This window comes from Rutidosis leptorrhynchoides, chromosome 8 (genome assembly GCF_046630445.1).
Source record: "Rutidosis leptorrhynchoides isolate AG116_Rl617_1_P2 chromosome 8, CSIRO_AGI_Rlap_v1, whole genome shotgun sequence".
In the NCBI taxonomy this organism is placed as follows: Eukaryota; Viridiplantae; Streptophyta; class Magnoliopsida; order Asterales; family Asteraceae; genus Rutidosis; species Rutidosis leptorrhynchoides.
Genome location: NC_092340.1, coordinates 7206452 through 7219901, shown reverse-complemented (window position 1 = coordinate 7219901; position 13450 = coordinate 7206452). Strand labels below are relative to the sequence as shown.

The 13450-nt window shown below is 33.0% G+C and overlaps 2 protein-coding genes across 3 annotated transcripts; both read right to left on the bottom strand.

The window, feature by feature from the left end:
• Positions 1–109: 109 nt before the first annotated feature.
• On the bottom strand, positions 110–3120 carry LOC139862165 (F-box protein At4g00755-like). Of its 2 annotated transcripts, none has more exons than XM_071850724.1 (6): positions 3017–3120; positions 2390–2541; positions 1264–1677; positions 999–1177; positions 756–874; positions 110–655 (listed from the first exon to the last, which is right to left on the bottom strand). In XM_071850724.1, the coding sequence occupies exons 2-6, from the start codon at positions 2514–2516 to the stop codon at positions 370–372; spliced, it is 1125 nt and encodes a 374-aa protein (XP_071706825.1). In that variant the 5' UTR covers positions 2517–2541; positions 3017–3120; the 3' UTR covers positions 110–369. The 2 variants fall into 2 exon arrangements, with proteins under 2 accessions (XP_071706825.1, XP_071706827.1); XM_071850726.1 differs by having other exon boundaries at positions 3021–3119.
• A 4429-nt stretch (positions 3121–7549) lies between these two features.
• LOC139864967 (F-box protein PP2-A13-like) lies at positions 7550–10949 on the bottom strand. The gene is made up of 3 exons (XM_071853521.1): positions 10606–10949; positions 9943–10061; positions 7550–8097 (listed from the first exon to the last, which is right to left on the bottom strand). The coding sequence occupies exons 1-3, from the start codon at positions 10912–10914 to the stop codon at positions 7689–7691; spliced, it is 837 nt and encodes a 278-aa protein (XP_071709622.1). The 5' UTR covers positions 10915–10949; the 3' UTR covers positions 7550–7688.
• Between the last annotated feature and the right edge of the window lie 2501 nt (positions 10950–13450).

Genomic DNA, 13450 nt, shown 5'->3' with positions numbered 1-13450 from the left:
CTAATTCCAAAATTATATTATATGGAACATTAAAATCTACATTTTTATGACAAATTTTTGATTAAAAAGGTACCCAAATTGCATATAAAAGTGAAAAAACAAAGAACAATATGGAAAGTAGTTATAGTTAAATAATGTAGTGAGGAATACATAATTAACAGCCTTGTACAAGACTCTTATCTAACTTATTACTAGTAAATCCGCATACCGTTCACATATCTAACGTAAATGTGCTAACAGAAGGGACCAAAAAAAAAAATATAAATCTTACAGCTTCCAAAACAAAGGCAACAAATTATAAAGAAAAAGGGAGAATTTACTCATACAACGAACGGCTCAAGCATCAGTTGATATCTGCTTTGACATCATCTATACCATGCCAATGACATCATCATCATCATCCGAATCATCATTACCGACCACCATTCCACCACCAAGTAACGTATTTAAAATCATTTGTTCCCAACCTCTTATGCTTGCAGTAAAAGAACGGAAACGAGATGGGCTGTTACTTGCCTCACCTTCTGATTTTATAGGTAAACAACAATACTCGGCATCTGGATAATACTTGAGTGTACATTTTCCTCTTCGATCAGTTATATCAACATCAAATGCGGGTGACAATGGTCTCCCAACAACCTGAACATGCGACACACTGCATAATTGCAACAAACGTTTATTAAGAAATTACACAAGAATTTATTAATTTTAATAAAAAATGTACTACGTATCTTGTAAACATGAATGTATATTACCATATATAGTATTTTTCATCCATTTCTTGCTTTTGAACCCTACCCAGCAACTCTATCTGCAATATACCTCCAATACATAAAGCAGGTTCTGGTAACTTAAACTTTTGTAGACGGCTTTCCTGAAACATCAAAATACTCATTTTACTCACTTTAGATGATGGAAATTGTCAAATGTTAGCAAAGTTTTGTAATTCATAAGTGAATTTGAAACTGTGCAAGACAACTTAAAAGAATTTAAGTCACCTGTGCCATAGGAAATGAAGGTGATGTATATGTCCACATAACCTTTTCACTGATAGACTTTAAAGCAGATGAAGACTCGTTCATGTTATCATCTTCCAATTCATAAGCAGGCTTTAAATGTCCCATCCGAAATTGAACAGCTTTTGCAGAGTAAATGGGAAAACCAAACTGAAAATACGCTGTCATACCAATAATAAAGATATAAATTAATATAATCACACGATATATAATAAATCTTTTACTATAGATAAGTTCAAGTTATAACCTTGAAACGGATGTATGTGAATCTCAGTAATCACACACAAATTTGCAGTAAGTTTATATACAAGTGTTTCAGGAACTGTAGGGTCAAAATCGCCTTCACTTGACCAATAAGAAGCCCTCTGATCAACTCTGTCACCAGGTTCTAAAGTGTTATGTATGCTTTCTTGAGGATAATTGTCAGTACTAGATGCAACAATCGCCTCTAATATGCAATCTTTTGTCATAAAAGAAGTAAAACCTCTAGCTAAAAATGCATATACTTTATGTTCCCTTTCCAAGTTTGACCATTCAATCAAACTTTCATGCCTAATTTCAATTGGCTCTATCATATCATTCACTTCGATAACATGAGCAACACTTGATACTTCAGGAAACATTCTTATACAAAGCTGCTTAGATAGCCCATTTTGGATAACTGCAAAAAAAAAAAAAAAAAAAAAAAAAAAAAAAAAAATTTCAATTTCCTCACAAAAAGGTAGGATATAACTTGAATTTGGCTACCTAGATTAGAATGTTCAATCATTTTTGTTGATATTCTAATATCCTGTTAACTTTTTTGTTGAAAAAGTTGAACTTACAACCCTATAAATTTGCAAAACGACATTTGATTACCTATATGAGCAACTTTGGAATTAATGTAACCTATGTCTAAAATTTTCATTTTATAGAACAACACTAGTTAAAGTCAACGTTATAGCTTTTTTTTTTTTTTTTTGGGTAAGCGAGGAAACCCTCCTATGAACGAGCACATTGGCTCCCCCATAGAGGGTAAAACCTCGGGTAATCAAGCCTCCTGAGCGCGAGACCTGGTACCGGGTGAATTGCGCATTATGCGCACCCTCTAGTCACACTCCCTTTTTGAACAATTTGGCATAGCCAGGAATTGAACCCGGGTAAAATTAAAGACGCAAGTAAGGCTCGAATACATATTAAGCTTATTTGTTTCTACTTAATCACTTTTAATAATGATATCCGGATTGATTAAGCACGTATTGGATTACATACAAAATTTTTTGGGTAAAGGGTTCTCACCCGGTGAATATGATTACATACAAAATAAATACAGATTAAACGACACAGCACAACTAGGGTGAAATTGTATATTATGCAAAGAGTTCCATACTCACCAAACTGGCGCCAAGAGATTGAAACGGCACTAGCGCGAACAAGATCCGATGGGTTATCCAAACACATTAGTATCTTTATAGACATATCAACTCCAAGCCATTGTATAAAATCACAACAATCGTCCATTAACTCCAACTCTAATGTTTGTTCTCTGCGAATTTCGCCCAATTATACATACACATACATATTTGTGCAAACAGATGCATATAGATGTCAAGTATACCTAAACAAGTCAGCATACAACAGCTATATATATACGTACAATTGATTTATTTAAGGCACTTATGATGCTCAACTTGCAGATCACTAACAGGAAGCTAATAATGATTCATGTTATATACAAACTCACGCAATTGTATCGATATTCGATAGTGAATTTTAAAACAAAAATCGGGCATATCAAATAGTGAAAAGCATACATCAAAATTGATAAAAGTGTACATAACATACAATCTGAATTACGAATAAATATAAATTTGCAGGAAAAGGTGAAACATATGAAATGATCATGCGGTATTATGTTTGTTTTAAATCAGGGGAATATAATTATAATTATTTATATTTATATAATAATTATATAATAAAATAAATAAAAACATGAATTCGGTTCCACGGAAAAAGGATACCTACGCGAGAGTTGATAAGAGGACAGAAGAAAAGCGTCGGTGGATGACGGAGGATGCGGCGGTGAACAGAACCGCAGATTTTTGTGGGTGATAATGATATTGATATTGATGGAATTGAAATAAGAGTGAAGCCAAAAAAAGGAACGAAAATCAATTATTTGGGTGTCGTCGTCGTCTTTAATTAATTAATTCGAGTATATCAATTTTTCATTTCATTATGACAAAATTTAACAAATGCTCCTTGTAGTTTGTATTGGAATACATTCATAGTCCCTATACTACTTTTTCTTTAAATGTTCTTTGTTATTTGCACTTTGATCATTGATGGTCCTTGATCCTAACGCTCGTTATCTTTTCTCATTAAATATTTATGTCTTATTACCTTTTTTTTTTTTTAATTATCATCTTCATTTTCACCTGAAACCTGTAGCTTTGTAACTAAACTAGTCTGAACCGGTCCGCGCGTTGCGGCGGGGCTTTCGGCCTGCGTATTCATATTTAACGTAACGTTGTGTATTTACATAGGGGAACACGGCCCATGTGTTAAGCACCGTTTTAGATGTCGTTGTCTTAAGCGTTTTTTAAAAAGTATCCGTTTCGATCGTAGTTAGTTTTGTTTTGTTAAATAAATTTTTTCGAGTGTAATGATGATGTCGGTAAAATTTAACTCGCGGCGAACAGAATGATACGGGCTGTTGTTGTGTTTAGCGTTTTTTAAAAAGTGTCCGTTTCGAACGTGGTTAGTTTCGTTTTGTTCATAAAATTATTTCGAGTCTGACGCTGCCGTCGAAAAAATTTAACTCGTGGCGAGCGGGAAGATACGGGTTGTCGTTGTGTTTAGCTTTTTTTATAAGTGTCCGTTTCGTGCATAGTTAGTCCCGTTGGGTTCGTAAGATTTTTTCGATTTGAATGGTGATCTCGAAAAAATTTAACTCGCACCGAGCGAGAAGATAGGGTCCGTTATAAACTCGGGTGGGAGTAGTTTCTTTTATTTTAATAAAATTATATATTTACACTTTTTACCCCTGAAAAAGTGTAAACTTGAGGGACCGTTGTGTAAATATAGTCGAAGTTGAGGGACCGTTTGTAATGTGAACGCAAACTCAAAACGACAATCCGATATAACTGAACCTACGCAATCCTCCACCACCTTTAGTATATAAATGTTAGTGTTAATAATAATTAATGTTAATTAATGTTAATTAATAATAATTAATGTTAATGTTAATGTTAATGTTAATTCATTTTCATAATACTTTCATTTTATCTCTTTAAACAAATTTTAAAAGCAAAATCAATATATCACAAGAATACACTTTAATTGATTTTCCAAAATAACAAAAAGAATTTGAAATATAAAAAATGTTGGTCATACACTTCGTGATACCTTTATATTTATTTTGTTTGTTTCACCAACACGTTAACAATTATATCAAATACATCAATCATTCTTATTCTATATTTCCATTTACAGGTATCGCCACTAAATAATGTTTTTATCCTGCAAGTGTTCGTAGGATCCGGTATTGTCGTCAGAATCCTATGTTATCGAAGAAATAAGAAGCAATGGAGCTAGAAACACAATCTAATTGACCAGAAATAGGTAAAATCGTACCATTAATTAGTCGACGATATATGAAAGAGAGCCGTGTTGGTGATCATTGATCGGGAACGACGAGATGTTTATTAAGTCCAGATTAGTGACAGATCTAGGAATAGTAGTCACTGATGTCACTAGATAAAAGTTCAAAATTTATTCTATTAGATGGGTATTTGAATTGTGTCACACACAAAAAAATTCACACTATATCAAGTGGTGTCATTAGTTAAAATCCCAAAAAAATTCCGTTGTATTGCGTATTTCATTGGCGTCCAGTGCTACCAGTCGTTATATAATACATCCGCCCCTAGTCCAAACATTTAGGCGGTCTTTAATGAGCAACAGAGGGTGTTTGTGTTGGGAAATTACGGTCTCACTAATTCCCACCACCCAGCCCAACAATAATAGTAAAGAAATAAGAACAATACACAACACAAGATTTAACGTGGAAACTCCAAAACAGGAGAAAAACCACCGGCCCCCAAAGAGAGAAAATACACTATATCACAAATTGTTACAATGATATAGACGACTCTCTTAAGCCAACTACACTCTCCAAAATATTTAATTAATACAACTCTCAAACAAGGGTAAGAAAGAAAGAAATAATCAAATACTTAAAGTGTATTGATTGGTGCGATTTGGAATGAAGACTTAGCCCCTCTTATATAACCAAGTCACTCACCCCTCACATCTTCCTCCCACCTATGTGGGATACACATATCTTCTACTAGCCAAAATAAACCAACAAATCTCCACCTTTTGGATAGAAGAAGATAACCATACTTCCACATTGCGAAGATAACCGACGTAGATGCTTCCTCGACGACAACTTCAAGATCCTCATCTTCATGCCGTTGACATTATCTCTAACCCAAGCAATAAAATTTGCATCTTCATCAAACATTGTCTAAACCGACAATCATTGTCATCACAGACAATCATAACTCTTAACAAGAATTATCATACTCCACCATTAAGAGTATAGCACTTAGAATATCACATTCCAAGCATTTCACCTCGGCACATGTTGTTGAACAACCAGCTGAAACTTTATGGTGCAACTTCCCTGTTTGGCTTTCCCGAAAGTCCCATCAGCTACAACATCAGTTTCCACCACACAACCTGCATCAACGCCAAACCAATGCCCATGTGTAATTGTGGAACAGCTAACGAACATCCCTTTCCACGGTGGCGCGGACACACCATGAGGATGACGTGACTTCAGAGGAATTCGTCACTCTCCGTAACAACGGAGACAATGTTAGCATCTTTGGAGCCATTTGCCGGATTAGCTCCACCGGGACAATTAACCCTTACATGTCCAGTCTTCCCGCACCTCCAGCATACCAGATTCTTCCCAGAGTTTCTCTTTCGCCTATCCGAACACAACACTATCGTATCTCCTGATGACGAGACCCCGTTACCTTCCAGTCTTTTCTCCTCGGATAGGAGCTTGCTAGTAACGTCTTCAAACTTCAGAGTTTCTTTCCCATACATCAAAATAGGTTTCATGTGTTCATAAGACGATGACAAAGATAATATCAACCTCAAAGCTTTATCTTCATCATCCACTTTAACTCCAATAGCTTCAAGTTCTGAAACAATACCATTAAGAATACTTAGATGATCTGAAATCTTTGAACCCCCATCCATACGCAGAGTATGAAATTGTTCTTTAAGACAACCGATTTGAGATGCCCTTGCCTTGGTACAACTGCTCTAGTTTAACCCAAAGCTCCTTTGCCGTTGATAACCCGTGCACATTTGCAAGCACGTTCTTTGCAAGACACAAACGAATCGCACTTGCTGCCCTCAAATCCATATCATCCCATTCTTCTTCATCGAACTTACTGCTAGAATCACTGCCGGGAACAAAGGTGGGTTTACCTTTCAATGCCTTGTGTAACCCGGACTGAATCAACACATCCTTGACTTGAACCTGCCATAAGCCAAAATTGATCATCCCATCAAATTTCTCAACATCAAACCTCATTGGACTGAACTTCGACATCGTATCCGTATCCTATAAACAACACTTTCTCTGATTTTGCTCACGTTTCGAATAGCCAAAAGATGTAGCAGGTAGCCAGGACCCTTTAAATCGGAAATCCACAACTAGGCCACTAACAAATCCAACTATTACTACGAATCAGAAAAAATATTGTCTAACCAGATACCCTATACGATCAATAGAACTCGTTTCTGATGTGGACGATCCACTCCCGTGGCAACCACAGAGCATACTCCGACTCCTATAACCGAGACCCCCGTCAAACCTGACGCTCTGATACCAGTTGTTGGGAAATTACGGTCTCACTAATTCCCACCACCCAGCCCAACAATAATAGTAAAGAAATAAGAACAATACACAACACAAGATTTAACGTGGAAACTCCAAAACAGGAGAAAAACCACCGGCCCCCAAAGAGAGAAAATACACTATATCACAAATTGTTACAATGATATAGACGACTCTCTTAAGCCAACTACACTCTCCAAAATATTTAACTAATACAACTCTCAAACAATGGGTAAGAAAGAAAGAAATAATCAAATACTTAAAGTGTATTGATTGGTGCGATTTGGAATGAAAACTTAGCCCCTCTTATATAACCAAGTCACTCACCCCTCATATCTTCCTCTCACCTATGTGGGATACACATATCTTCTACTAGCCAAAATAAACCAACAGTTTGTGATTACAAAGGCAAAAACTAATTTGATGATTACGGCGAGTGACTCCTGATATTGGAGGTTAATAAATTTGTTAAGTGTGTATGCTTGGTGATAAAGGATTAAAAGGTATGGGTAATGGGTTTATTGCTACATATGTGATATACAATTATACAAAATCCTAAAATCAAACAGTCATTTTAATTCAACACCCCTTGTTTCACTATTACTTATATACTCCATATGTGGTATGTGAAGTTATCAAATAATGTACAAATGCAACAACTCTTACAAACCAGTTATCAAATAATGTACAAATGCAACAACTCTTACAAACCTAATAAACAACTCTTACAAACCTAATAAACATCTCTTACATGTCGTAACCCTCCTATTTCAATTAAGTTTATTGCTACATATGAACACCGAATCTAACGCCAAACCACCTTTCTGGTGAGTACAATCGATTTGTGTCATTGAGAACTTAATCTTCGTGGGTCTATACGAGTCTTCAATAACAAAATCTCCAACACGATATCTTAGCCATTTTCCTTGCTCTTTTAGAAAATGTTCACATGTTGCGCTTTGTCCACTATTAGATACTGAAAAATGAAACCGGACCGGTTTAACGTGCCAACCATGGACATCTTGAGTGCGAGTAGTGCATTGACGATTTTGCCCTTTGGATGGCCTCCCAAGTCGAAGTCGAAAATAAAGACTATAACTCCCTGCTGGGAATTCAAATTCCAAGTCTCCTTCTACTTCTAACCACCACATTTGTTGGAGATAGGCAATCGTGTGAAATCTACAATAAAAAATAAAATGATATTTACATTAAAACGATGTACACAAAATAATGTATATATAAAAAGATTTGGCAAACAGATTTTTCAACTTCACATTTATTTATTTATTCTTGCTCCTTTTTCTTTCTTCTTACGGTATTTTTCCTTACAAATTTTACATATTATTACCTTAAATTAAAGCAATTATTTAAGAATGCAGGGTCGTCCATGTCATGTAAGATCTAGTTTATTTTATTTAAGATAAATTCAATATCTTGAACAAATAGGCAAAGTGTTGAGTGTGGATATCACTTTTGACCTTTGGAATGATAATTCAAGATATTAATAACTCGTGACAAATGCATTATCAACGTGACATCACATGTAACAAATTAAATAATGAATATGATGATCCGGTTATCTGGCCGGGTGTACTAATGATATAATCATTATACGAGTATATATATATATATATATATATATGGGCATGATCAATGGGGAAGTAACCAATTGGGGGAAAGCGGGGGGAAGCAAAATTTTTTTTTTTTTCCGTTTTTTTTGGAATTTTTTTTCCCGGCATCAAGATCACATGAAAATATGAACATTTAGAAGAGACATTTCGTGATGAATGTTATTATTTAGGCGGGAAAACGATCGACAAAAATAACATTCAAGATAATATTGTTCGTGAAGAATATGAACGTTTTTTTTCTTCATGTTTTGTGAAGTAAAATTTAGCCCGATTTAGAGTTTATGATTTAGGGTTTAGTGTTTTGGCTTTATGGAACCCTAAACCCTAAACTCTAAACCATTCGTGTTAAAAACTCAATCTAAATCCTAAATCTAAACCCCAAATCTAAACCTTAAACCCTAAATTTCTAAACCCTAATATCTAAACCCTATAAACCCTAATATCTAAACCCCAATAGCTAAAACCTCAACATACGCTCGAAAAACACGATAATTGTTATATATTACTTCTTCGAGCGTTTTCCCGCCAAAATAAAAACATTTATCACAAACTGTCTCTACTAAATGTTCATATTTTCATCCCATCTATAATGTTCGTGAATAAGGTATTTTCAAAAAACGAAAAAAAAAAAGTTTTTGCTTCCCCCCGCTTCCCCCAATTAGTTACTTCCCTCTTAATCCTACCACTATATATATATATATATATATATATATATATATATATATATATATATATATATATATATATATATATATATATATATATATATATATATTATTACGGATTATTATTTTATAACTCTTATATAAAATTATAAAATAAGCTAATTTTCTCTTTAATTTAATTACTTTACAACAATATTCAAAGTTAAAATGTTAGATATATATAAAATAGGTAAGATATCGACAATATTTTCTTTACCGTAGAATAAAAAGAGAAATCATTATATTTCTCAAGTATATAAAATATAGTTCCCCCATTCACGGTTTAGAAAAAAAATAATCATACCTCCCTCTTTTGGGGAGGACTAGTTAATTAATTTAATTACTTTGTAGACATTAATTCCTATTCGCTCATGTGTAATAAAATATACACGACAATTTGGTACGTTGGTTTAACGTCATGGTGTACGAAATATTATTCACGGGAATAGTACGTACGTGCAAATAAATTTGTTTTTATTTTACATATTACGTAGTATTAACCGATCAACGTTGAACTAATCGATCTGCTCTCCGATTATTGAACTAATGTTGTTTATACTAAAACCTCATGAATTACTAGATTTTAGAATTTAAAATGAAAAGTTAAATACTCCGTAGTTCCTAAGATTATATGAATATATATGAAAATTTTGTTTTGTAAAAAGTTTAAGAAAAAAGAATTAATTAACCTTGAATGTAGAGTGGGAATATGAGTCCAATATCTACGATCATCTATTCCTGTTATCTTCATTCCCTTCCATGAAACCAACATGCACATCCCTCCTCTTTCTTTTTCCATCCACACTTCCTGCATCATCATCATCATCCTACACATTTTTACTCATAATATTCTTACATAAAATATTCACTACTATACCATGCAAAACTATTATCCACTCTATAGTGGATCGGATCCGATCCTTTTCCATGGTTTAAATTAGAGGTGAAAACGAGCTCAAGTTTGACTAGTCTCAAGCTCGGCACACAAAATTCAAAGAGCTAGCGCTCGATCAAACTTGACTCATTTCAAGCCTAATATATTCAGTTTGAGCAGCGCGCCTCATTTTATACGATACAAGTTTGAGGTCAGCTTAAGTCCGACTTGATTTTTCTAATCTAAATATAGTATATAGTATATGACTTAATAAGACGTGCGTTGTTCTAGCTCGATATAAGAAGTTCGAGTACAAGGTCGTTTTTAAACAACTTTCAAAATATATTTAAGCTCGGGATTGAGGTCATTGAAGCTCGTCTCGAATCGAGTTTTTTTACTAGGCGGGATCGAGTAGCTCGTGAGTAGCTCAAGTGTGTGCAAATAATAAAAAAGATGGATCGAGAAATTAATATCCTACCTTTGTACCACTCGAGATTCGAGTGGGACAACATAATCCGGCATACACGTCTCTTTTGGCTAAACTCTCAAAACTACTCATCAGTTTGTTAGCAAGAATCTTATAGTTTGAAGGCAACTTTGATTCCCATATAAAATCGGCCGATGAAGCGCGATGAAAAGCCCGATTTGTTCTTGCTAAGTTACATATATCTGGTGGGTCCAAGTGGGCTAGAACCATGGCTAGACAGTTCTCAGGCAAGTCTTCAAGACCAGGGGTTGTCGAAGACTTACCGTCGTCATCGTTGGATGTTGAGAAACCGGAACCCATTGATAGAACAAGTTAAAGATGGATATGATTTTAGTTAGTTCATCTTGTGTTGATTTTGTAGGAGAGAAGTCGTTAAAGAAAAAATAAAAAGAAAATATGTGTGAAAGGTTTGGGTGTGATTTGATATGGCCGGAGACATTTGTTTGGCCAATGTGCATCACGCATTCTTATTATATTAACATAAACATGAATGAATATGAATATTATATAAGAATAGCAAACCGTCTCCATTTACTTTTTAGCCTAATGAAATTACTGTTTTTCGGAATATTCGAGAAGTCTCGAGTCTCACTTGAAATTTTCATACTGCAATTTACTTTGCAGTTGATTATAAAATTCTCGGAAGTTTCTTGCGAATGGTGAATTCAGCCTATAATTAGCAAGGTTCACTCGGAGAGTTTTTCTTAGGTGCAATAATTTGCGAGGTTTCCATCTAACAGGTTTGTGAATTGAGCATAATATTGTCTTAAAATAAATTATTGTCGCTTAATTACATATTACCGACCTTAATATCGTCGCTTAATATAGTCGAATGGGTGCCTAATGACTCTTGTCGCTAACATTAATTAATATTTGTCGTTAAAAAAGTTATTCCCCGCGTCCCATCTTAAGTGTTCACTGTTGACTTTTCAAAGTCTTTATTTGTTAACTTTGATCATAAATATTTATATTTGTGCTATATAATATTTGATGGCAAGTATATAAATGAATTGAGTTTTAAATGTGTTTTCAATCATATATTTTCATCAAATATCATATAACATAAATAAAAATATTTATGGTTAAAGTTGACAAAGAAAGAATTTGAAAAATCAACAACGAACATTTAAGATGGACGAAGGTAGTACATACTAGTTGTATACATTCGGGAGTTTAGATTGATGAGTGTGGGGTCAAAAGATCCCACTATTTTTTAAGTTTTTATTATTAATTACTAACAAAATTTTATAGGACATCACTAAATTTAAAGATAAACTCTATATATATTTTTTTAAACCAATGACTTTTTTAAAGTAAATAGACATATTTTGGAGAAATTTTTTTAAAAATACCACATAAATTTTGTAGAATCCCATTACATTTTGATTCTAGATCCGTCACTCGTTGTATAATACCTAGTATGTGAATAAGTAGATTTGTTTTTATTCTATATATTTATATATCTTTATCCATATATATATATATATATATATATATATATATATATATATATATATATATATATATATATATATATATATATATATATATATATATATATATAAGGATAAAGATATATAAATATATAGAATAAAAAAAAAATCTTATTTAATCATTGATTGTATGTCTTCCATAGTTCCATACATTTGGTTGTAAAGAAAACTTGCCACATCTCGGTCATTACTACGTACGTTGAATTTTTTTAACGCACATGTCAAAAATTTATATTAAAATAAATGAAAATTTTCATAAATATAAATATTTATACATTATGAAGGTTATTTGACCATATATCTCATTTATGATTTACTAGTGAAATGACCCGTGAAATCACGGATTTGTTTAAACGAAACAGTTTAATGATATGTTTTAGGTATTAAGTGGACGTAAATGCAAAAGTCATTTAGTTTAGTGACACGTGGAACCACAAAGTCTGACTAAGAAACTCGCCAGCTAAACATTTAATCAAACACCTAAAATATATTTCACAATCAACATTCAATCATAAGAAATAATATTGGTTGTCATTTTATTTTAAAAGTGTAAATTAAAATATAAATTTATAATTGATTTCCTTGTGCCTAACTTTTATACCTTCTCGTACTCAATTCAAAATAATTAATTAAAATAATTCAAAATTATTTAATTTTAATAATTAAAATAAAAATTATTAATAAGATTTAATAATAATAATTGATTAATAAGATTTAATTTTAAATTAAAATTATTTAAATTAATGATATCACCCACCATGCTTAGATTTTTTTCTTTTATTTTTTGATTTTTTTTAACAAAAGAATTAACCTATAGATATATGTATACTGTGCATTCAACAAAGTTTTGGTTTCATGGTTCATATACTCCATTACTACGAAGTTTAGATTCTACCATTGAAAGTGTCAAGCACAAGATAGCCATTAAGATGAGGTGCCATAATGGATTATTAGACCTCATTTATGGATGAACAACGCACGAATTCAATGCCTGAGAATGGGGAGAAACCGACAAATGACATTTACATGATATGATTTAATTTATTGAATACAACTGTCCCCGACAGCGGCGCCAAAAACTTGATGTGTAAAATCGTGTATATAATTTATCTTGGAAAATGCCGGTTAAAAGATTACTACACACTAACGGGCAATGTACCTGATCGTGTAATAGTATAAAATTGATAATTCCGAAATCGTTCCAAGGACATTTTAAACGTGAGAATTAAGATTGTAACTAATAAAATAAACTAAGTTAATTTATGAAAATTGAAAGTACGAGATAGTTTGTTTTGTGGCTATTTAACGATTAGCCAAATAAAAGATTGATTAAAAGTAAAAGA